The sequence below is a fragment of the Berghia stephanieae genome, chromosome 7, assembly GCF_034508935.2.
Source record: "Berghia stephanieae isolate SIO BIC M18660-M18661 chromosome 7, UCSD_Bste_1.3, whole genome shotgun sequence".
Classification (NCBI taxonomy): domain Eukaryota; kingdom Metazoa; phylum Mollusca; class Gastropoda; order Nudibranchia; family Aeolidiidae; genus Berghia; species Berghia stephanieae.
In genome coordinates, this window is record NC_088366.1 from 13,329,078 (window position 1) to 13,356,059 (window position 26,982).

The 26,982-nt window shown below is 33.5% G+C and overlaps 2 protein-coding genes and 1 long non-coding RNA gene across 5 annotated transcripts in view; 2 read left to right on the top strand and 1 right to left on the bottom strand.

Moving 5' to 3' along the window:
- LOC144976718 (uncharacterized) overlaps positions 1-2,763 on the top strand; it is a 31,684-nt gene extending 28,921 nt beyond the window's left edge. For all 3 annotated transcript variants that reach the window (XR_013646152.1, XR_013646150.1, XR_013646153.1), the window contains one exon: positions 2,169-2,763. This is a non-coding gene — a long non-coding RNA (uncharacterized LOC144976718). The remainder of the gene's footprint in view (positions 1-2,168) is intronic.
- A 2,382-nt stretch (positions 2,764-5,145) lies between these two features.
- Positions 5,146-10,821, top strand: LOC144976150 (uncharacterized). The gene is made up of 2 exons (XM_078920333.1): positions 5,146-5,211; positions 6,707-10,821. Exon 2 carries the CDS (start codon positions 7,614-7,616, stop codon positions 9,618-9,620), a length of 2,007 nt encoding a protein of 668 aa, XP_078776459.1. The 5' UTR covers positions 5,146-5,211; positions 6,707-7,613; the 3' UTR covers positions 9,621-10,821.
- Positions 10,822-21,358: 10,537 nt separating this feature from the next.
- Positions 21,359-26,982, bottom strand: part of LOC144976459 (uncharacterized) — a 9,432-nt gene continuing 3,808 nt past the window's right edge. The window contains exon 3 of the mRNA XM_078920751.1: positions 21,359-22,380. Coding sequence (XP_078776877.1) covers positions 21,359-22,380 — 1,022 coding nt within the window. The remainder of the gene's footprint in view (positions 22,381-26,982) is intronic.

The window sequence follows — 26,982 nt, forward strand, 5'->3', positions numbered from 1 at the left end:
GAAAGGTCTCTTCCGCTCCCACCTTGTCTTCTAGCATTTGATGTAGTAAGGCTTGTTTGACTTTTTTTTATCACTTTGTCTTTATCTAATTTGCTGAAAGCTTTGTCGAAAAAGAAGAAAATCTTTTCACCTTCGTCGTATTCGACGCATGTGTGTCCTAATTGATTGTCAGTCACATTTTTGCATCCTTCACAAAAATCATAGAGCACTTCTGAGAGTTTTTCTGCTAATATTGCTGTATATTCTTGTTTAAACTGGTCCATTTTCTTAATTCGAAACTGAATGACGTATCATATTGAAATCTACTATTTTTAGCTCTGTAATAAAGAAGAATAAGTACATATTAAAGTTTTAAGTCCGGTAGATGATCGACGGTGGAGGAGAAAACTCGGGTATTTTCAAAAGTTTTAAAATTTAAAATATATAACAATGGTGACTAATAAAAAATGATTCACAAAAATAATAATAATGGTTCATCTCTATTCACAATCTTCCTGGTCATCGTGTTTCCGTTTCCTCCTAATCTTAGTTTTCTTGTTCTCCATTTTGTCCATCTCGTCCATTAACGATTTTTTTTCTCGAACAAATCTAATACTTTTGGTATTATCTTCTTTAACTCTTTGACCTCTTCGGTGTCTAATGCGATCCCCTTTCTCTGGGGGATTAATTCGTTGTCCTTGTCAACATAATAGCGTATGTGAGTTTTTAATTTGCCCTGAAACTCGCCTACACTTACGAAAATATTTCTTTCTCCAATTTTTTGAAGTTCCATGGTTGAATTGTTCTTCTCCCCTCGTGGTAAAGTAGCTTTCATCACTCTCTATTATATATAGTTCTCGTCAATAATTTCTTGCCAAAAGATATCGATAAACGTGACTTGACATCATGTAATTCTCTGATAAAACGTGCAATAATGAAATGACTTTAAACGCTTACGCAAGCACTTTATCTCCATAGACCAAGCAAGTGTTAGTTTTAAATAATAAGAATTGTGAAATTCAATACAACAACCGTGTCGGTTTCATGAAAGTTTAACAGCCTGTTGAAATAAATATGTAAGGAACAAATGGATCTTTAATCAATACAACGCATTAAGTCTTTTTTTTTTGGATACTATTGATTATGTTTCATCTTTTTTCGCTGATTAAGCTTTCTGCGCGATTATGGGCTTTCAGAGAAGACAGGAATCGTAAGAAAACGACGAATTGTGTTGATCACGACCATGAGTCGTGGTCGTGATCACACACACCGATTCTTTATTGATCAAATTGTAAGGCGTCTATCTATCGCACGAAAATGTCTCAAGTTCAAATCCGAATAGAGATGCAAGATCTGTTATGAGTAATTTTGAACCTATGATTATTATTATTCTAAAATATATCAACATTGTTTAAAGTGAGTGTTATTAACTTATGTGACGTTGCATCTTTGTATCTATTCACAGACATTACATTAGGACATTGACATTATAACATGGACTTTTTGTTATCTATTTTTTAAATCTTATAGCTATCGCACATCTAAGACGGAAATAATTACAAAGTGTGTAAAACACACAACAATAATACAATCAAAACAAGGATTAGATATATCTTATACTATAACACAATTACACTATAATAAAATAATCATAATACATATTAAAGAAATTAACAACGGTTTCTCCTGCGCATGTATGTTAAGAAATAATTACAAAGTGAGTAAAACACACAATAATACAATTTTAAAAATAACTACAAAGTGTGTAAAACACACGACAATTATAAAATTAACACACGTTTTACATATATCTAATACTATAACAAACTTACACACTACTATAATAAAATGATAATACATATTTTACAATTTAATAACGGTTTATCCTACACATGTATATTAACGACATTAATAATTACAAAGTGTGTAAAACACACAATAATACAATTAAAAATAACTGCAAAGTGTGTACAACACACAACAGTAATACAATTGACACACCTATTACACATTTGTAATACTATAACACACTTACACACTATTGTTATAAACTGCTGATCATGCAATTTTTACTTTAACAATTTAACAAGGGTTTCTCATGCTTTTTATATTCCTACTAACGAGGAGGTTTTAGAACTAGGATTAGAAACAGAGGACCAAAAAGACTTTTTGCCCTATTTTTGTTTTAGGAAATATGAGATCGATATGAAACAGAAATAGTGAACTACAGGCCTGCTCTAAGTACTTTTATGAATTCTAGATAAAAATCTGTGTTATGTTTTTCGGAAAACTGGCTAAATAAGAACATTAATGACGCTCATGTAAAGGTTTGCAGATTCCATTTGATTCGAGTTGACAGGACACTGCATTCTAGTAAGGAGAGAGTAGGTGCTGTGTTTTATACTTAACTATCTAACAAATGGACACAAGAAAACACATGTATACATGTAAAACAAACACTGCGTCCGCCCGATGTTGAACTTTTGTAACTCATTGTAATAAGTGATTTTAATATTATACAAGCAAAGTATGTCCAAAATATCACCAATATCTGTCAGTGCCAACAAGGGATAACAACGTTCTTGACATGTGTTATGGAACTGTCAAAAACGGCTACAAAAGTACCCAACTACCATCACTGGGAGACTCGGATCACAACAATATACTACTAACTCCAAAATACAAACCGAAGTTGAAGACGATAAAATCAACATTACGGTCGGTGAACATTTGGTCAGACGACGCGACAGCTGAACTTCAACACTGCCATATTTATGGACAATAAAGATCTATTATTATTATTATTATTATTATTATTATTATTATTATTATTATTATTATTATTATTATTATTATTATTATTATTATTATTATTATTATTATTTTTATCATTATTATTATTATTATCATTATGAGACAACAGACTGGGAGATGCTTTTATACAATACTGATGACATAAATTAACTCTCGGACACTGTTACATCATGCATACAATTGTTTGAAGATTTGTTTATTCGAGGTAAGACAATGACATGCTACTCGAATAATAAATCTTGGGTATCGTGTGAGATGAAGGAATTGCTCTATGAAAAAAGAGAGCTTTTCTTCGACAGATAACAAAGAGCAAATGAAGGAAATAAATACAAAGTTAGAGAATGTAGAAATAAATTCAAAAATCCTCCAACGACTCGTGTACCACATGGTCTCATCTGATAAAAAAAGTCACTGGTACCGTCCCTGAAAGGCAATCCCTTTGTTTTGATAATGAACTGAACTATTCTAATGATCGTAATTCTCATTAATCAAGATTTGATTGTTTTGATTTCTCAAATGAATGTAAACACATTGAACACTTATTATTATTATTACTATAAGATAGTAGATAAACCGTATGATCTTTTTACAATTGACGAACATGAAGTCATTGTTTCTTGTATGAAATTTAATGTCAACAAATCATATGGGCCAGACAAGCTGAGTGGCAAATTTTTAAAAACTTGTAACCAATTGGCTATTGTTTTACATCTATTTCAACACGTCTTGTGGAAGACCTATGCAATCATCCCTGTTCCGAAGAAATTGTTCAAATAACATTAAACCAGTGGCGTTAACACCAGTAGTTATGAAAGTGTTTGAGAGGTTTGTTTTACAATTTCTTTTAAATGAAATAATGGATAAGCTAGATTCACACCAGTTTGTCCATAACGAAAAAAGTTGAGCTTTTGTAGAGCGCAATATCCACTAAACGTGCACAAAGCGCTTTACAGAGGGTTCCTGACAATGCAGGACGAGACATGACGCCTGTTAGGCGATATTACAATTTTTTCCCGACAGGTACTCATTTTACACATGAGTACAGTTAGATAATGTGAGTAAACTGCATTTTCAAAGGACAACTATGCGCCGAGCAAGGCTCGAACCCATGACCTTCCGATCCAAATGTGCGTGTCATAAAAATAATAATAATAATGATAATAATAATAATAATAATAATAATAATAATAATAATAATAATAATTATTATTATTATTGTTATTATTATATTATTATTATTGTTATTATTATCCTTATTTTTTGTTATAATAATAACAATAATAATAATAATAATAATAATAATAATAATAATATAATAATAATAATAATAATAATAATAATAATGATTATAATAATAATAATAATAATAATAATAATAATAATAATAATAATATAATAATAATAATATAATAATAATAATAATAATAATAATAATAATAATAATAATAATAATAATAATAATAATAATAATAATAATAATAATAATAATAATAATAATATCATTATTATTATTATTATTACTATTATTATTATTATTATTATTATTATTATTATTATTATTATTATTATTATTATTATTATTATTATTATTAATATTATTGACATTGAGATTGACCTTTAAAGTTTGGCACATGAAAGCCGATTGGTTTGAGAGTGTTTATATCAAATATTTAGATTCGAAGTGAATTAAATCTTTGAAAGCAAATGGAAAATTGCAACAAAGCAATACTTGAAATTGAAAAATCATTGACACATTGAACAAAAGCAAGAACGGAAGAAACAGATGGAAGGAATAAAATATTCAACATTGACCAGAGGACAATTTCCCTGAGTATAATAATTTAAAAATCTGATTTGAAAAGATGGAGAATTATTTATGCAACAATGATAAAACCCGTCCTCGTCGTTTTAAACAAAGGTTGTAGAATATTAGATAGGCGAAATATTGTTTAATCAATGTTTATTGTATTTGGCCTATTCATACACTATATTCAAAAGAACGATGCCATTCACGAGAAGACAAAGAAATTGCATTGCTGCAATCAATGAGCTACAATATTTATGCAACAACCTTTATGAACTCACCAAAGCAATAGTCTTCAACAGTCGTAACGTCACTTCCTTCCTAATGACGCATGGTAACTTAGTAACACTGGCTCTAAACTATCGGAACAATGGCGGACGCCCGTATGAAATATTTCTCCGGCGAGCATAAAAGCGTTTCCAGAGGAAAACAAACACATACATTTTATCATGTTTTGACTTTTACACATTCTGATCACAAGGCATATGAAAAGGGAATGAAAAGTTCTAGCCAACATGAAGAATAAAAAGTAATGATTTTCTTTGTTTAGAACCAAGATGACTGCCGTTGCCAGGCGGCGTGACATCAGACTACTGAATCCTATTCTCAGAGAGGTATGTAAGGTTTTAATTGTCAATGCCAAAACGCTATTTATAGCTCATTAAAATCTTAAACAATTCGTGTTTCAAACATGAGATATTGTTCATAATTAAATTGTGCAATTTACTTTTCGGTCTCTCTATCGCACAGAATAACAAGATAACTTGGTGCATTTTTCCATTCATGGGTTTATGGAAAAAGTAACCAATAAACGAGTAAACAGGCCAAGTTGAGTAAGCCAACACAGGCAGAAAAAAGGTTTTAAAATTCCCTTTCCCTAAACAAACTTAAAATACACTCTACTGTTGAAATACTGTCAAAATTTGAAATTGTTTATTTCTCAGATTTTTCATAAATAACGTCAGATATGTTGCTGTTTAATGTATAGTTTCTGACCATATAAGATATCGGGTTTTTGGACCGAGGGGTTAGCCGATCGTGTTTACGGAGAAATAAAGACTATTTCGAACAGGTAACCGTCCAATTTTATTTAATTATACTACTGTATTGTGGAAATTTACATAGATGGAGACGAATATCTTGAGCCATCACCGATAAAATCGGATCCGGCCATATAGTCTGCAGTGGTGCACCGAATCCCAAGGCCAAGGTCAAATGAACACCGATAATTACGCTCAAACAGATATTCTAAATAATTATGTTGTTCAACGCGCAATAGAATTATAATCACCCTTAATTAAAAAAGATTGGCTAGTTACTAGTTTTTCAATGTGATAAAATGGTTAAATGATTTTTTTTATTACCTTGTAATTCTATGCTAGTTAGAGAAATTATTAAACATAGGCTGTACGGAACAAAGTATACCCCCAACACTGTTTTTTAAAAAAGATAATAGATAATATAATAATAATAATAATAATAATAATAATAATAATAATATAATAATAATAATAATAATAATTAATAATAATAATAATAATAATTTAATAATAATATAATAATAATAATAATAATAATAATAATAATAATAATAATAATAATAATAATAATAATAATAATAATAATAATAATAATTTAATAATAATAATATAATAATAATAATAATAATAATAATAATAATAATAATAATAATAATAATAATAATAATAATAATAATAATAATATAATAATAATAATAATAAATAATAATAATAATAATAATAATAATAATAATAATAAATAATAATAATAATTAATAATAATAATAATAATAATAATAATAATAATAATAATAATAATAATAATAATAATAATAATAATAATAATAATAATAATAATAATAATAATAATAATAATAATAATAATAATAATAATAATAATAATAATAATAAATAATAATAATAATAATAATAATAATAATAATAATAATAATAATAATAATAATAATAATAATAATAATAATAATAATAATAATAATAATAATAATAATAATAATAATAATGATAATGATAAGAAAATGATAATGATAATATTTCAATATTATTTCATATTTCGATTTTTTTTTAAAAGGACAAGTAGCGCGTCCAATCTACTTTTCATTTTGCATGGGTTGCCATGAGACAATCACAAGATCTACAAAGGTGCTACCATCAGTCACCGTGCATTCTACCATGGTGTTCCACAATACCTCGCCGAGTTCATCGTCCCCCATATAACCAACCACCCAGGGCTCAGGTCTGCAAGCTACACACCCTCCTTTTTGTTCCACGAATTCACCTAAAGAAAACCCATGGGAGATTGAAACACCATGGACAAACAATCTGGAATAATTTCTCCTCATCGAGTTGATTAGCTTGGACTAGCTCACAGAAGAGATCGACAGATAAGGCAATGGTTTCAACTCGTGGCTAGAAGTTTTGCATGGGAAAAGCCAATGTGGCACCCTGATGTCTATCCATATTTTGCGTAGAACTGTCTTCGCTCCCATTCTCCGAGTTATTCGATCCCATTGTTGCCCGTTGTTCTATTGCTATTTCCAACTCTTTGGTCTTCATTACCTTTTCAAGTTGCACTTCCTTTTCTCTCAGTCGGTGTATTTTTCTCGCATTTTCTAACTTTTTTTCTCTCAGTTCGTTCGACAGATAAGGCGATGGTTTCAACTTGTGGCTAAAAGTTTTGCATGGGAAAAGCCAATGTGGCACTCTGATGTCTATCCATATTTTGCGTAGAACTGTCTTCGCTCCCATTCTCCGAGAAATTCGATCCCATTGTTGCCCGTTGTTCTATAGCTATTTCCAGCTCTTTGGACTTCATTACCTTTTCAAGTTGCATTTCCTTTTCTCTCAGTCGGTGTATTTTTCTCTCATTTTCTAACCTTTTTTTCTTTTCTCATTTCGTTGGCCACCCATTTAAAAGATGGCTACAAGCTATCATTTATCATTCAATCGTCGGAATTTACGCCTAATTTTTATTCAAAATGGATGTGAAGTATATATTGTTCCTGATTTTTATATTTATTAGTATATTTATAAGCATAAGTGGTGTTTTAGCCTGTAATTATGCTGCCAAAAGCCTATCGATAACTTATACTCCAGAGACTCTCCGATCCCTCCAACCCGTGTCACCCCCACCACCCACTATTGACACATCGTTTGTTAAAGTGAGAAAGAGGGGGAGAAAAGGAGGAATAAAAACAAAATTTAACAGACGGCCTTTTCGTCCATTTTTACCCTGTGTAGTGACAGGTAATGTAAGATCACTGAAAAATAAAATTGATGAACTGTTTTCACTGTGTCGTTTTAATAGTGACTATCGTCAAGCCTCCATAATAGCGTTAACAGAGACTTGGCTATCTCGTCACATACCATCATCATGTTTTAATATTGAACAATATTCACTATTTCGAGGAGATCGGACTAATGTAAATAAACGAACTGGGGGTGGGGTGTGCACATATATTAACAACAAATGGTGCCACCCCAATAACTGTCAGATAAAGAAAATGTATTGTGACGATTATATTGAATTTATTACTGTTTCGTCACGACCTTATTATCTACCCCGGGAATATACTCATGTCATCATCATCAACGTCTACATTCCACCATCATCAGACAACACCACAGCGAAAAATATTTTGAGGAAAGAAATACAGGACATTCAAATTAAGTCACCCGATGCCGTATTGATGGTCACTGGCGATTTTAACCAATGTAACGATTTTACTTTCCCAGGACTTCATCAATACGTGGACTGCGAGACAAGGGACAAAAAAACATTAGATTTATTCCTGTGTAATATTAAAAATAGTTATAAATGTTTACCCCGTGCCCCATTAGGTTTATCTGACCACTGCATGCTCTTGCTACTCCCCACCTACCGCCCTGTTTTTAAACGTGTAAAACCAGTAAAGAAAAGTGTACAGATCTGGAACGGAAGTGTGTGTGAAAATTTGCGTGGTTGTTTTGAATGCACTGACTGGAATGTTTTTATCGAATCATGTGATAGTGTGGATGAGCTGAATGACTGTGTGAGTGAGTATTTAAAATTTTGTGAACAGCTAGTGTCTTGTAAAAAAGAAATAAAATATTATCCTAACAACAAGCCTTGGATAACAAAAGATCTAAAACTTTTATTGAACCAAAAGAAAACTCTCTATACTAGTGGAAACAAAAAAGATCTGAAAACAAAACAAAAAGAGATAAAGAGGGTAATATCTAGTTGTAGAGACAAGTACAAAAATAAAATTGAAAAATGCTTTTCTTCTGGGGATATACGGGACACGTGGCGGGGGCTTAAAACTGCTGTTAACTATAATCCAAAACCCACGATTATATCAGAAGATATCGAAATTGAAACTTTAAATAAATTTTATTCACGTTTCGACACAGCAAACAAATTTGATATTGAAAATGAAAAACATAAATTAGACAGGGCTTTGGAAGATGAAATGACTATTGAGGTCAGTGAAGAGGAAACGAGATTCGTATTTTCGAAACTAAACGAGAGGAAGGCTGCTGGGCCGGATGGATTGAAAGGAAAACTATTAAAAGAATGTGCCCATCAGCTTTCCCCCATTTATACACATATTTTTAACTGGTCCCTCCAATGCGTTTCGATCCCTGAAATTTGGAAAACTTCAAAAATTATTCCTGTTCCAAAAAAAGAAAAACTTGAAACTATGAACGATCTCAGACCTGTTGCACTGACTTCAATAGTCTTGAAATCTTTAGAAAAACTTGTTCTTGTTAAAATTAGGAATCAGTTTATGCCATTGCGTGATAGTCATCAATTTGCTTACAAACCAGGACGTGGCGTAGAGGATGCCATTTTGCGGTTTACAAACAACATCTACAGGCATCTAGATCACGCTAGGAGCTATTGCAGATTGCTTTTTGCAGATTTTTCTTCAGCGTTCAATACAATGCAACCTCAGTTGGTTGTTCAAAAATTGACTAGTCTGAATTTAAACAAGTTTATATAACTGCTTGGGTACTCGAATTTCTTACGGAGAGAGCACAATATGTTCAATTAGGACAAAACAAATCTTCCTGTATAACTACAAATACTGGTGCTCCTCAAGGTTGTGTATTGTCCCCTGTATTATTCACAATATACACGAATGACTGTAGAAGTCAAAACTTGAGTGTACCTTTAATAAAGTTTGCAGATGACACCGCTCTTCAAGGCCTCATAACAAATGGCAACGAAGTGGCTTATAGGCAAGAAATTGATAGATTTGTGTCTTGGTGTGATGCCCACCACCTAGAGCTTAACATAAGCAAGACAAAGGAGCTAGTGATTGACTTTAGGAGAGTGAAGGAACCGATAGAACCGTTAAAATTAAAGGACCAATTCGTCCAGCGAGTTCCTCACTACAAATACCTTGGTGTAACGATTGATGACAGGCTCAAGTGGGATGAACACTTGAAAATAATTAGGCATAAGATGTGCAGACGTACATATTTTTTATCAAAACTCTCTCAGTTTAGAATAGATAAAACCCTCTGCACATTATTTTATAGAGCAGTAATCGAAAGTGTTTTGTCATTTTGTATAACAGCTTGGGGAGGCAATTGCTTAGCAGTGGAAAGGAACAAAATAAATTCAAATATTAAAAAATCCATTAAACGCTATATAAATGATGTTGACGATGTAGATCTTTTATACGAGAAATTTTGTATAAATAAAATAACTAAAATATTAAATGACCAGTATCATCCACTAAGACCATCAATTATTATGTCAGAAAGAAGTGGTCGCCCTTTCTCTATTTCAACGAAAACAGAGAGACACCGAAAATCTTTTCTGCCGTCCAGTATTAGGCTTTATAACAACAAGCAATAATCATTCCATATAATTATTTCTCATTTTTACTTTTTAAAGATAGAAATATTAATTTATTAATTTATTTGTTTTGTAATCTTTTCAATTTTCAATTTATAGTGACAGTTTTAACTATTTTACAGTGTTGAAATTATTCATATTATAAAACGCAGCTCTGGTTATAGAGCTGCTCCTTTTTTATATCTATACATCCTGTTTCCATTGTATTTTTTATCTTATTGTGTAAATTATAACACGTCTGTACAAAAAAATTCTTTTTTGGGATGCAATAAAGTATTATTATTATTATTATTATTATTATTATTATTATTATTATTATTATTATTATTATTATTATTATTATTATTATTATTATTATTATTATTATATTATTATTATTATTATTATTATTATTATTATTTTTATTATTATTATTATTATTAATATTATCTTGAGGTATGTAAAATCGAAGTGACTATTCTCACCCCCCGGATGCTAGTCTTCATAATAGCAGTCCAGTAGTCCACAATTGTTGTATGTTTAATCCAAAGGTTGTAATGCAGTAATTTGTTAAGTTTCTTGTCACAAGTTGCACAATAAAAAAAAATCAATCAAATCCAAATCGCAAAAAGCCGGCGACGTTTTTTTCGGTAATCCAATCGGCCGGGGGGGGGGGGGGGGGGGGATGAGAATAGAGGCAGCCATGTAAAATACCACGTCGAATCTCCATCGTGACATTAAGCGGTAACAAAATAGAGGAAAAAATGATGGTCAGCCACGAAGGCTAAACAAATTCAGAAAAATTCCTTATAAACATTCATTTCAGATTTTTTAAAAATACGCTCTATTCTTGAATGCTATACCTATATAATATTTAAATAAACAAAATAAAAATACGCTCTATTCTTCATTATAAGCTCTTTAAGTTTCCTACGTCATTGATAACTACTTTTTCTGCAACGAACCATGACGCTAATGGGTGACATCCAGGCCTCTATAATGCTGAGCTTCCTCAGGTCCTGTTTCTTATTTTGTTTCCTAGCATTTTGAACTGGAAAATCTCCAACCCAAACTTCGAAAGTGGTACGCTATTCACGTTTGATGAGCCAATATCTATCCCTCAGGTCCTGTTTCCTAGCATTTTGAACTGGAAAATCTCCAACCCAAACTTCGAAAGTGATACGCTATTCACGTTTGATGAGCCAATATCTACCCCTCAGGTCCTGTTTCCCAGCATTTTGAACTGGAAAATCTCCAATCCAAACTTCGAAAGTGGTACACTATTCACGTTTGATGAGCCAATATCTACGTTTGAATTTCGTTTTCGAATGTGTAATTTGTTTTATGACATTAAGATAGAAATATATTTCCAACCACAATCGGACTAATAAAATCACAAAAGATCCCAACAAAAGTATAACTTTAAATGATTAAACACGTCTGCTGATTTAATTAAACTACAACTTTATTTCAAATATAAATAAGAAAGTGTTAAAATTAAAAAAAATGTTTGACAGTAAAAGAACCTATTTAGTAACATATAAAGACAACACACACACACAGACACACACACACTTACACCAACACGCACACACATATAAATCTTGATTTGTTGTTGTCCCAGGGTTTCTCCTATGTTACTCATAGCGGAGTTTGGTCTGGCTTCTCGTGAAGAAGATGTGTAGAATGGGTACTTCTACACCCTTGACCCAACACCGACTCAGATACAGAAAATATTGAGAACAACCGTGCTTCTCAAGTGTACTTTGCAAACAAGATTTTATTACTATCCTTTTTGTGTCTGAATAGTGATTATTCCAATAAGTTTCAAGGCACATTCCTTTATGCCATGGAGATGTGATATGACGTACGGATCTTTTTATTTGTCACCGAACAGGGCAATGCGGACCGCCAGCAATTTAATGTTTTTTCTCACAGTTTTGCCTTCTCTGTGTTATATTTTTATTGAACTCGCACACATAGGACAGAGCTACCTTTTCTGTTCTATGATCTTAATGGTCACTCTTTTGATCGAACTGACCTAGCTTTGATCGGACTTCTATGTGCTATGATTTATTGGCTACCCGTACAAATGTCCGATTCACATAACACAGTAACCCGCGCTATGCTTTGCTACTCTACCTCATACACCAATTAACAGGTAGATAACCACGCCTCTCGGACAATCGTCATAATGTAAACAATGGTAGTGATTGGGAGACACAGGAAACTACACAGGCTTTACTATCGATGGTATGTGTCTAAATAAAATACCGACTGTTCAACCGCTTGGTCAATAGAACTAACAGTGAATGTAACCGTTTAAAATCTGATCGAGAAAATCGTGTGATAACTAGTCACCCATTTGGCGGTATAAAAACAATAACAACGACCATAGAGAGAGAGAGAGAGAGAGAGAGAGAGAGAGAGAGAGAGAGGGCGATTTCATTCACATTATTGTTTATAAACAACCAAATATGTTTGTCAGAGCACGTGTGAGGGTGTGTCACAAATTTTAAGGTTTGATTGGTCAAAAATCTACTGGTTAATTCTGAATTGGGTTACAAATGAAGAATCACGTGCCTGTCGGTTCATGTTGGATTGTCTAAAAGGCTGAATGCGTCTTGTTTTGTCTATTTACGTCGTGCAATTTATTGTGTTTCTTCGTTATTTCAATTTTATTTTTTCATGCACTATCTGATATGTTATATGCTATATATCCTGTTTGTTTGAATTTATAAGTTATGTTGACTATGCGATAATGGTTCTTAATGGTTTTTAAAAAACAAGTTTTAAGATTACTCATCACTTGCTTTCAATCGACAATTGACCCGATATTGTTATGGCATAGATAAGGGACTTTTAATCATGCGAGGGAGAAAATTCCAACAGTCCCCATAACAGACCCCGAAGAGTTGTTGACAAAAACAAACAAGAAAAGAAAGGGATAGATGTAGAGACTTAATAAGACAGGAAAATGTGTCATAAAAGTAAGTAAAAATCCAAAACATTGACAATGGGGGCCGAGGTTTCTAATCTGGGGTCTTCATATTTATTGTAGTTATGTATCTCATCCCGTTACATTTGTTCCGTTTGTCTGTTCTGACGCTCGTGAATGCCTGGCAGTCACGCGATTATTCATGTGTTCCCCATTCGGAATTGGACTCGTCAGAGTTCCAATTAAACATCACAGGTAACTTCGTTTAATTTTCGAATTATCCGACCCTTAACGTTAAACACACAACCAACCCTGCATAGTGCGATCAAGAATAATAAATAGCAAGTGGCGATTTGCGGCCTGCCATGGGTTTATAACATATCATGATGGGTCATTTTTATTGGGCGCCCAAGAAGGGTTGTCGACACAAGATAGCCTAACAACATGTTTGAAAATATACAACTTGTGCTCAGCCTTAAGCTACTTTCCCATAGAGACTTAAGGGCGTTCAACAGTAACGTGACACCACTGCACCCACGTTTAAGATTTACTTTATATTTGGATATTAACTGAAAAAATATTTTTCAAACCGATAATGAGTAAGGACATTAAGAGAATTCATTATGACATTTTCCTGTGAAATTAATAACATACAATGACGAGATGCTTGTCTCTTAAATCAAGCAGGTCATTATACCATTACATATTAATTAGGTTATTCTTTACTTAAATGTTTAATAACACTCCAATGAAAAAAATAATTGGAACAAATTTAAATACAATGCATTTATTATGATATATTATGCAATCATAGGAAAATTTAAAATGACTGATTTGAATCCATATTTTAATAACATTTTTTAAATGTCAAATCATATAATTATCCTTATCATCACATACCTATTATATGAAATATATTGCATAAGTCTGAAGGATCTGTGTGTCACTTACTCAATATATTTCATATAATAAGTTTGTGATAATATGATCTGACATAAAAAATATTATTAAAATATGGACGCAAATCAGTGGATCATACAAGCAATGAAGGTAGGAATCAGGATTAAAGAATGAAATGGTCAATATCACTCTGACCGATGCCAATCGACCTCCACGCAATTCTAAAACAGATCAATCTGGCGGACGCAAAAGTGAGTTTTAAAAGGTTAATGGGGAGAATGAAAATAGATAAAATCAGCCACAGCTGTTTGACTGGTTGGCCTTCATTACACAAAATTACGCATAACACCAATCTTGACAGTAAATCTACATGGATGTTTTCGCAACCAGGAATATGGGATATTGAAAATGAGTAATCTTGCAGAAATAAACTCCACCTCTAGACTCTACTGGTGTTTATTTCGTAGTTTTTAATGTATGTGAGTGGTTTGTGGTCCGTTTCAAGAACAATAAACGATTTCTTTTCAGTAAGAGATATCTGCTGAGGGATTTCAGATTGATAATAATCCCCATAGCATTCGCGTCTATCATTGTCTAGAAGCTTCCTGCTTGTGTTCTGGTATGGGATTTGTGTGCCATCATGTTCTTGTAATAAAACACCTGAGATTCCTTTCCAAGATACATCTGTTCTAACATAGAACTTTTTTCTTAAATATGATAACATCACACAACATAACATATGTTATTGGGCAAAATAGGATAAAATCCCTTGAATGTTCTTAATATTAATAGTAGATAAAGCTAGAAATCTATTGATTGAAAGAATACAATAATGATACACGTGGTAAAGATAATATATCAACGTAAATGTACTCATGTATGTGTGTTGTACAAGCATATATATTTAACCGTGACATGCAAAGCACACATACACGCACACCCACACACGCGCGCGCGCAAACACACATACTCATGCATCCATAAATACAGAAAATAACCATTATAAGATAACCATGCATGATATTTACATACAAGATTCAAAGCCATGTCAACAGCACAGCAAACAAGTATTATTTGTCATATAGATAGAATGCGCTTGGCTAAGAAGCTCACAACATCGCCATCCGTAAGTATACGGACCAACTACAAAACTATGTGTAACATTGAACGTTTATAGTCTGGTTAATACAGTTTAGTGAGAATTACTCATAAAACGCTGGTGGCAAAAACAATAACAAAGAACTGAGTGACGTCAAATTCAAACTATTTATTTACGTCTCACATCATATCATTCCCTGTCTACTAACACCTTGAAATAATCCATCTATTTTGCATTCTTTGTTTCAAATTTCAAATTGTTCCATTTCTGGACAATACGAATACCGAACCAGTTTTGTCTTATGTTTGTTTTACATCAAGTGACATAAATCTTAAACTTGTCCCCTCTAGTAAAAGTAATATTAGAACATAATAGAAAAATCTATCCTATCTAGACCATGTACTAATCTATAAACCTGAATTAAATCCCCAAGAATTCTTCTATATTTCAAACTTGGTAAGTTAAATACTGTAACGCATGGATCTTTTTGGTAGCTCTCCTATGTACACTTTCAATATCAATAGATTGTCTTTTATATAATGGGCTCCCCATGCAATTTCCATATTTCAGAATTGGTCGAACGAGCGATTTATACAAATACAAAAATATGGTTTTATCAAGTCTTATAAGCGTTCCATATATGTTTCCCATCATTCAGTTTGCACGGCTTACACAATTATCAATATGTAAGTCAAAATTAAAAAATGAATCAAAAGTAACCCCCAAATCCTTTCCATAAGGTACTCTACATTTCGAAACATTATAATCCAAATGTCATGTTGTGGACCATTTGAAAAGTGAAAAGATATCATTTTGCAGAATGTTATGATGCTCAGTTGTACGACAGATCTTCGTATCCTCGGCAAACAGATTACAGGCTAAATTTATGTCACATGGTAAATCATTTATATATAAAATGAAATAAAGTGGTCCCAATACACTTCCTTGGGATACACCGCTAATGACATTCTTAAAATCAGAACCCTATCCATTGACAGTAACCCTTTGTATTCGATTATTAAGAAAGTATTTAATCCAGTTAAATATATTCCCTTTACATCCATATGCTTTTAGTTTAATAAATAATTTCTCATGTGGTACAGAATCAAAAGCCTTGAGGAAATCAAGATAAACAAGATCAATGCATTGTTCACGATCAATTAACTTGGTAAAATCCTCCACCACCAAGTTGAGTAATGCATGAACTCTTTGATCTAAAATCATGCTGATTATCGTTTAGCATCGTATGACCTTCAAGAAAGTCCATTATTCGGTCTTTCAGGATAAACTCCATAACTTTGCAGAGTATGCATGTTAACTAGTGGGTCTGTAGTTTGCAGCATCCAATTTGCTGCCCTATTTATGAATAGCAGTAATAGTGGCTTGGTTCCATTCAATAGGTAAGGTATCAGATTCCAGAGACGTATTATATATTGTTGATAGTGGCGGTGATATATCAAAGGCCACATCCTTCAGTAAGCGCTGATGAAGGGAATCGGTTCTCTGCTTTTAGCCACATCTAAATTCAACAAAATTGCAAGTATGTCTTCTTGTGTAATATAGAAATCGTGAACCCTTAATTAATTTGTAACATTGAACGTTGGTATATTTGTAGTATCTTTTTGAACAAACACAGATGAAAAATAATCATTTAAAACATTAGCTTTATCTTTATCCGAAGTAACCTTGGCACCATCATCTTTCAGTAAGACACTGCCACCTGGTTTTCTTTTTAACTTTCTGTTGACATGTCTCCAACGCTTTTCGAACTATTCTTTCATTCGTGTGCCAATGTACATTCATACGTTTTCACAGCATTTTGAACCGTGTATATAATTTTTTTTCTAACCTTGAAGTAATTATGACAATTATTTGTTGTATTATACTTTTTGAATTTCTTGTACAATTTATGTTTCTTATTGATTGTACATTTAACGTTTTTTTTGTCAACCATAACGGTTTATTAGATTTAAAGTTTTTGTAACATCTTAATGGAATGTGTTTAGATTCTATAAATTTTTAGTTTGTCTTTAAAAAACACCCACGCTTCAATCACACCGTAGCCTTCAAGAGCATCTCAATTCACGGCATTCAGGGTTTCTCTACAAGCATTATAATCACATATGAAATAATCAAAATATGCATGTGAAGGATGTTTGGCGAATGAAAGATTTAACGATATAAGGAGTGAGTCATGCTAACTTTTCCCCACTGAGGGCAAATGGTCAATATTATTAATCCAGTACTCATCGTTATATAGTACTAAGTTTAGTATATTATTAATAATAATAAAGTGTTCTTATATAGCGCTAAACGCCAAAGCCTCAAAGCGCTTTACAATATACTTATCAAACCATAAACACACTCGTACCGAGCCAAACAGACAGACGCAAAACAGTCGCACACACTAACTATGCAAGTTTTACAAAATGAAATTGACATTCAACAAAATGGAATAAAAAAAGAAACGTATAATTTAATCTTCAATAAGAAAATGCCTAGGATAAAAATTTCTGGAAACGATGAGTCTTTAGATTTCTCTCAAAACTTTCTACGCTGCCCGGTAGTCTTACTAACAAAGGAAGGTTATGCTTTATAAAAAGATCTATCGCCGAAATTAGTAAGCCGTGTTTTGGCGTTTTTAGTAGCTGGATCTCCAATGTCCTAAGCTGGCGAATCGGGGAGTAGGGGACCACAAGTTCATGAATGTAGGTCGGAGATCGGAAATTTAGTACGTTGAAGAAAAAGAGGCAATTTTGTATTCGATTCTGGCTCGAACGGGCAGCCAGTGTAGTGTTCTGAGCATAGTTGTTACACTTGTTTTCTCGTGTCGACTAATGCCCAGAACCATTCTGGTCGCCATGTTCTGTACCTTTTGGAGTTTGTCAACTTTACTGTCAGGAAGGCACACCAACAGCGAATGGTGTCCTTTCTGGGGTGGCACGAAAACCTACAATATTGATTAAAAGTTATTTATCAAAAAGAAAACAACAAGTTAATATTGGAGAAGTTCATAATCAGTGGGAAGAAAATTCAAAGGGGGTATCGCAGGGATCAATTCTAGGTCCGTTGATTTTTAATATATTTGTAAATGACACATTTTTATTTATAAAAGACTCAGCCTTGGGGACGATACTACACAATCCTACTGCCATAAAGATTTTGAAACTCTTATTGATGTTCTTGAGCAGGAGAGCCAGATCCTTACTAATTGGTTCCATATATATTTCATGAAGGCCAATCCAGACAAGTTCCAGGCTCTAGCTGTAATCAAATGAACACACACAATAAGGGCCCAGTATTTAATATTGATTCAGTAACAATACCTTGTGAAGAGGGTAAAGTTACTTGGAATTGATATTGACTACCAACTAAAATTTGACTTTGAAACATTAAAAATTCTTAATAATTATCCACAAAATGTCAAGACAATTTAGTAACTTTCGAGGAAAGAAAATATGATTTTAGTCACGACAATACTATAAATGTCCCAAACATAAAAAAAACAAGCGACATTCCTTTCGCTATGCCGCTGGAATTTCGTTGACTAATCTGCCAGAGAACATGAGAACGGAGAAAGATTTGAATAGGTTTGAGAGGCTCTTATGACAAAGGTGGAAGCTTCTCAGACTAGTTCAGATCTGTTTTTTGTTTTGTTCCGGTAAGTATATTTGATAATTCATATTTAATGAAACAGGGAGACATGTCCATTTTTATGTATAACAAATCGTATTTAGTTTAAATGTAAAGCATTAAAAAAATTCTTATGCCAGTGAAACGCCTTAAAGGGCTTACTGAGTTTATATCATATTTTATTAAGAAAATATAGATTATTATTTTTTCCAATTATTATTTTTATATTTTGTTGTCATTGTTACTAGTTGTTGTTTTGTATAAAATGTATGCATAATAATCTGTATTTTACCGACAAAAAATAATGTATTCATTCATTCATTCATTCATTCAATAGCATTTGTTTGTTACCCTTTGGATAGGACGTTAGCCTATCACAAAGTACTTTCCACCAGATCCAACACACCCAGCTACCCAATCACTGCTGGGGCTGGATGGGGGAGGGGAAGAGAGAAAAAAAATTCTCGACAGCACTCGGGACCGATCTTGGTTCCATTAAGTGTGAAGCTAGTGCTCTACCAACTGAGCTATCGGGACCCCCAATGAATAATAATAATAATAATAATAATAATAATAATAATAATAATAATAATATAATAATCATAATAATAATAGTAATAATAATAATAATAATACTTCTAATAATAATAATAATAATAATAATAATAATAATAATATAATAATAATAATAATAATAATAATAATAATAATAATAATAATCATAATAATATATTAATAATATAATAATAATAATAATAATACTCTAATAATAATAATAATAATAATAATAATAATAATAATAATAATAATAATAATAATAATAATAATAATAATAAGGGGAAGTATTATTAGGGCGTGGGAGGGGATTTATTTTTGAATTTATAAGTGTCTGCACATTGTCATTAGTCGTTATCATTTGTTTAAGGTGTTGTTGTGTCTGTGGTTGTGTAAGTGTGTTTCCAGTTTCTCTGTCAAGCACATATTGCATTCTCCCCAACCACATCTGACGGGGCAGCTTTGCTTGACTATCTCCCAAGTTATAGTCAGTGTGTTGTTTATGTTTAATTGTCCCCAATAGTGTATTGCTAATTTTGTGCTCTTTGATTTGTTTTCATGTTTTATGGAGGCTTTATGATTGTTGTATCTTGTTTTGAATGGGGATTCTATGCTGCCATGGTATTGTGCTGTGGTATTGTCAGTGGCTCTGGTGGCTTTGGAGACGATGGCGCTTTTCTGGCAGTTTCCTTGTAGGGCACATCCGTCCTTCTTCCTGCAATTGCAGTTGTCTTTATTTTTGCTATTGTTGGGTTCAGGTGTGATCTGCTTGTTGTGGTTAGTAATTATCGGTTTCATGTTTTGTGCGCAGCTGTAGCTTATCTTGATGTTGTTTCTGTTGTTTATTTTGTGTGGTCGGTTGTTCTTCGGGAAGTGTTTGTCATTGAGTGCGAGGAACTGTGTGCCGAAAATATTTGAAGTGACTGCGTTGTTAAATGACGGGTTGAACCTTATGCTCCTTTTTTTTGATCTGCTTATGCTTTGTGGCATGTGTCCCATTTTTTGTATATCAGTGTTGAGGTGTGCCCGCTCTTTTTGAAGATCTTTTTATATTCATCTTTTGCTTCGTTGAATAATATGGTTTCATTTGAGGAGAGGTTATTCAATCGTTGTTCTATCGTGTGGGTATTCGTTTTATTTCTGTGAGTTGGAGGTTGGAGTGTTTGTTGCTGATGTATAGCGGGGCGCTGTTAGAGTTTCTTGTGTGGATTGAACATGTCAGTTTGAGGCAGAGGGTTACGTATAGGAAGTCTACTTGGTGTAAGTTATTTTCTTTTGTAATTTTGAGGTCGAGATCTTTAAATAATTTTCTTATTTTTTTCTTCATTATTATCTTATCTTATCTTACTAAAGGCTTAATAATTCTTTCTATATTAGATTTTGATGATGTGTTATGGGCTCCTAGTCCGTCATCGAGACCGAAGTTGAGGTTCAGTAGTTGATCCTTGAACTGATGTGTTATGAAAAGACCCACTAATTCGCATTCTTCAACGCCGTCGTAAACACCCATGGTGACATCAAATTGACCTTTTTTATTGGTCCAGACTTCTCCATTATGGAAAAGGAGCGATCGGTTACGTGTTTAATGGTGTTAATAGCGGTGTGCTCTGATGCGAATTTGATTGCTCTCATGAATATGTTTTCTCTGTTATGCTGGAATAAAAATCAAAGATGTCTAGCTGTATACATTTTAGTGTGTGTTTGTTGGTGAGGGTCTTAAACCAATTTATGACGGCTTGTGTGTTCGTCTATTGTTGTATGTCTATATTGTTTATTTTTCTTGAAACCACGTGATCTTCACAAAATCAACCGATGTGATGGCGTCCACAGGATCTGACAGACCGATGACGAAGGACGCTTGTTTGACCCAGCCTTTCGTGGACACGAGATAATGTTTCCGTTTACAGTCAGAGCTGGTAATTCCTGACAGTGTCCTTTCTGGGTTCAATGTCATGTCCAGGACAGCTGGAGACTGGAGAGTAACGTGTTTAGTTGTGGCATTCAAATTCAAGTCAATGCCGTGAAAACAATCGGAAATATTGACCGTTTTCTCCACACAGACCCGAATGTCACGGCCACTGACAGCTGCAGAATAAACATTGTTATGGGAACCTGTCACGGATGTGCCCGTGGACGTGACGACTAATGATATACTCCATTTCCGAGAGGACGCAACCCACTCAAGGGTAGAAAGGTATGGATAATTATTGATTTGGTGAACAGAACTTCCTTGGAATGCCATCTCACACTCTGAGAACGTTCCAGATAAACTGACGCTTGAGAATCGAATTTTTGTGGAACTTCCAAAAGCTGTCATTGCGTCTGAGGGTGTAAGGTAATCGGCAAGGATGACAACTACATCAGTGTCTGTTATGGTTACCATGGTAACATCTGAAGCAATAGAGGCTGCCAGAATGATTCTGATTTCTTTTCCGTGAGACAACATGACATCCGTCAACCAAGCCAGCGTGTCTTCTTCAGGGAGGTTGGCGGGCATCTTTATCCAGCACCGGTCAAGGTTAACATTAGGATTAATAATATTCAATCCAGACTGTCCGTATTTTCCGGTTTGAACGTACCAGCGGGTATAGTATTGTTTCTTTTCTTTCAGGACATTCTTTTCAGAAAATATGTAGAGAGGAATATTAAAATTGACTTTACTTTCACCCATGGTTGTTTTTGGACTTTGGAAAATGACGTCACTAGTGTCTTTGTCAAATTGTGTCCTAGTTGGACCTCTCAACATCAGACGTTGACCTAAATGCAACTTGGAGGTCAGGGCGGATATGTTTTCTGGTTTGAAAAACACAGGAATCCGAATTGGTGCGGTTGGTGATGATTATGATGATGATGGTATGATGATTATGATGATGATGATGATGGACGACGACGACGATGATGATGCTGATGATGAAGATGATGATGATGATAATGATGATAATGATGGTGATGATGAAGATGATGATGATTGTCACGTTACTGTAGAACGACCTTAAGTCTTAATTGTAAAGTGGCGTAAGCGTGACTTTAAGTTGTTTATTTTCAAACCTTATGTTAGGCTATCTTGTGTCGTCCAATGAAATATACTTACCAGAATATATTATAAGCCTGTGTCAGGCTGCAACTCGGCACTTGCTATTCTGATTTACTCAGTGCAAAGTGGGATCTGTTTAATGTTATAGGCCCTAAAGATAGCAAGACAAGAGACCATTACATCGTAGCACAGAGAAGGTTCAAACGGATCTCCATTAGAATCATAGGACAGAAAATGTTTAATTATTGTGCTTTGTGAGTACATACAAATGAGTATCCACTAATATAACACAAAAAGGCCAACCTGTGTGAAAAGATAATTAATTGCCGTCCGGTTATGTTGTAATATTTGGTGACCGATATAAAGAGAGGGTGCCGAGTGGTCAAGACATTGCATTGTGACCCGGGAGGTCTCGGGTTCGAGTACCTCTTCAGGAACTTTCCATTTTTTTTCCTTGGGAAAAATTATTAACCCCAAATTTGCTCCCTTGGACAACATGGGTGATTCCTGTTGATGTCAGACATCTTGTTTGATGAATTATCTATACTCCTTCGTGGAATGCCTAGGAGACGGTTTCTTATGATGAAGTAGTGGAAGGGCATAATTTTAAGAAAAGTGAAAAGAGAACAGACTTTTGAGAAGCCAAAGATCCGAACAAGTGTGTATGAAAGGTGCCAGACAAAGCAAAAAAGAAAAATACAAGAAAAACCATCATCCAAAAAAATCAGTCTACCTCGACTGGGGATCGAACCTCATACCTTCTGATAACCGGTAAGACGCGCTACCATTACACCACAGGATACTCCTGATAGTTAGGACAATTTTTAATACCTATATTCTTCACAAGGGTTTGCGTTTTACGCTGTGAACTCTCTCTTGTATCAAACAACACATAGACTACATTGTACACGAGAGAAAGAGGACGAAGACTTTTATTGAATTTCTCCATTTGAGATGTCAATATCAATTGTGGCATCTAAAAAGTGTAGTAATCTTCATACTACAGGTCTCCTTCCCGAATCCAGATGAAACTCAGATACAAAAAAAAAAAAAATAAAAGAAAACAAAAACTTCCTTGAGACAAGAACAAGACAAAAAAAATTGTACTTTTGTGTTGTTTTCTCTATGTTATTGAATATACGGTAAATATTTGTTGTCTAATCATTATATTTCATTTGCTTTTTAAAAGATAAGGTTAAAATTTAATTAAATCAGTAGCCGAAACCCATGCATCCTAATGAAAGATGTGGTACAGGGGAAAATGGGGGGCAAACAAAGAAGAGAAAGATCTAGGCCTAGTTATAAAAAATATCCTAGAATGGACAAATATGAATGGAAGAGAGTTGTACGATACCGTCAACAGATGAGAGGAATGGGCAGCATTAATTTGTCATCGCAGAATGCGGGCAGCCAACGTCAATGAGGACGACGCTGGATAGTAAGTAAGATTATCTAAATGCTATACTTTTGTTTGACCTTTATAACTTTAATAGTTCGATTCTAACTGAAATCATACTTTTATTTTACTGTCATGTAATGGCTGTGATGATGATGATGATGGTGGTGATGATGATGATGATGATGATGATGATGATGATGATGATGATGATGATGATGATGATGATTATGATGAAGATGAAGATGATGATGATGAGGATGATGATGATGATGATGATATATACTGGTTGTATATTCTATCAAGTCTTGACGATTTGTCAATAAAAGTATTTAAAAGGAAAAAAGAAATACCAGATCCCATATTGTGGGCCTTTAGGATATTTTTTACGTTACCCAAAATCCAATTTCGGTATTTTAGACTATTTTGTAAATATATAATCTAAAAATGGTAATAATGAATCTCAAATGTGAAGTCTGTCCAACTGTATTGATGTGAAACTTGGAATGCATCACAAGCATGTATTTAGGAGGGTACAGATTTTCGTAAACAGATGCATGCGTAAGCTACTCAGAATAAATTGGATGGATAGAATAAAAAATGAAGAAGTATGGAAAAGAACACAGCAGAAACCAGAGGGAGAGGAAATAGGAAGAAAACGATGGAGGTGGATTGGACACACCCTTAGAGAGAATGACTCAACTATAACAAAGAAAGTATTGGACTGGAACCTTCAGGGCAGAAGATCAAGGGGAAGGCCACGAGGAACGTTGAGAAGAATTAAAGAAGCTGATATACAGAGAAGTGATAAGACATGGAACGAGATAAAAAAAAGTTAGCTCAGGATAGAGAAGGATGGAAACTGTTTGTCTGTGGCCTATATCCTGACCCAGGGTGAAAAAGGCAATGATGACGATGATGATGAATAAATTTCCACCTCATTTGCGTACATTTGTCTATCTTGTAAACTGATAAATCCAATGTGTGGATATATGGTCCAGCGGTATCACACTGTTTTTAGGACCGACGGGCTCCTGGTTTGAGTCCCGCGATGTTGATTCAAAGTCTTTTAGCTGACTTTCTCTCACAGTCTCCCAGTTTTAAATAAGCACATAGCCATAAACAGCGTTATCCCTTACAAGAAATTGTACAAATTCAAATTCAAATTGAGCTTTTATATAGAACAATATCCAATATTCGTGCTCAAAGCATTTTACAAGGGGTCCCTGGCCAACAGAAACATTTAACATGTAGGACGGGACATGACGCCTGTTAGGCGATATTACAATTTTTTTCGGACAGAGACAACGCTGTTAACGGCCAGGTACTCATCTTACACCTGAGTACGGTGAGAGAATGTGAATAAAGAGCCTCCTCCAAGGAAAACACTGTGCGCCAAGCGAGGCTCGAACCCAGGACCATCTGATCCGAAAGCGAGTATCATACCACGAGACCACATAGCCGTATTATCGCCTTACAGGTGTCATGACTAGTTCTACATGTCAAGTGTTGTTTTTAGATAGGGACCCCCTATGAAATGCGTTGATAATCCACATTTAATAGACATTGCTCTATAAAAGTCCTCAAGTTAGAAATGTTCAAGTTTACATTTTGTAAATAACTCTTTTGAATTTCATACAATGGACTAATCGGTATGCCAATTATTCAATCTACTACTCCATCTATGCTGCCCCGGAATATTTTGTCAATTATTCAATCTATGATGCCACCTAAGTTCATTTTGTCTATTAGTTAATCTACTATGATATTTAAGGATATTTTGTCAATTATTAAATCTATTATGCCACCAAAGGGCATTTTGCCAATTTCTTAATCTACTATGTCACTTACGGCTGTTCTGTTAATCATTTATTCTACCATGTTACGAAGGCTTTTTTTTTGTAAATAACGCAATCTATTGTTGTCCAGTGTCCAAATATGTAAACTACTCATTCGCATGACAAATTCGACTGTTGTGTTTAACTTCCAAAATCAATCTGGTAAGCTCTTCAAAATCTTTGGTGCCAGATCGATTTGACACACACTCTGTACCAGATAACACAAAATGTACTGCCATGTATTTAACCTTATGAGTATTTTTAGGAGAGAATCTAAATGAATATCTCGAGCTCTTTTCAAAGTACTGATTTAATGTGATTTTTCAAAAAACTTTTCAAAACAAAACATAAATTGATTTCGTGGAATATAGATAGAAATAATCTAATTTCATTGATTTCAATAGGTCGGCTGGTTGTCAAAACATTGAGATGTTTGATACTAAGACCTATAAATATTACTTCAGTGTGTACATAATATCATTTACATTTCTTAATCCACAAACAATGCCTTAAGATCTATTCCCTTCATGGCTTTTAATTTATTTTGTCATAGTTATCAATACCTTGTGCATTTTGTGTACATGGTTGAGAATTCTATTCTTGTAGAATTAAGTGGAGATGATTGATTAGAAAATATATGATCCTGCTGCCCCTAAAGAAGAAGAAGAAGAAGAAGAAGAAGAAGAAGAAGAAGAAGAAGAAGAAGAAGAAGAAGAAGAAGAAGAAGAAGAAGAAGAAGAAGAAGAAGAAGAAGAGAAAGGAAGAAGAAGAAGAAGAAGAAGAAGAAGAAGAAGAAGAAGAAGAAGAAGAAGAAGAAGAAGAAGAAGAAGAAGGAGAGAAGAAGAAGAAAGAAGAAGAAGAAGAAGAAGAAGAAGAAGAAGAAGAAGAAGAAGAAGAAGAAGAAGAAGAAGAGAAGAAGAAGAAGAAGAAGAAGAAGAAGAAGAAAGAAGAAGAAGAAGAAGAAGAAGAAGAGAAGAAGAAGAAGAAGAAGAAGAAGAAGAAGAAGAAGAAGAAGAAGAAGAAGAAGAAGAAGAAGAAGAAGAAGAAGAAGAAGAAGAAGAAGAAGAAGAAGAAGAAGAAGAAGAAGAAGAAGAAGAAGAAGAAGAAGAAGAAGAAGAAGAAGAAGA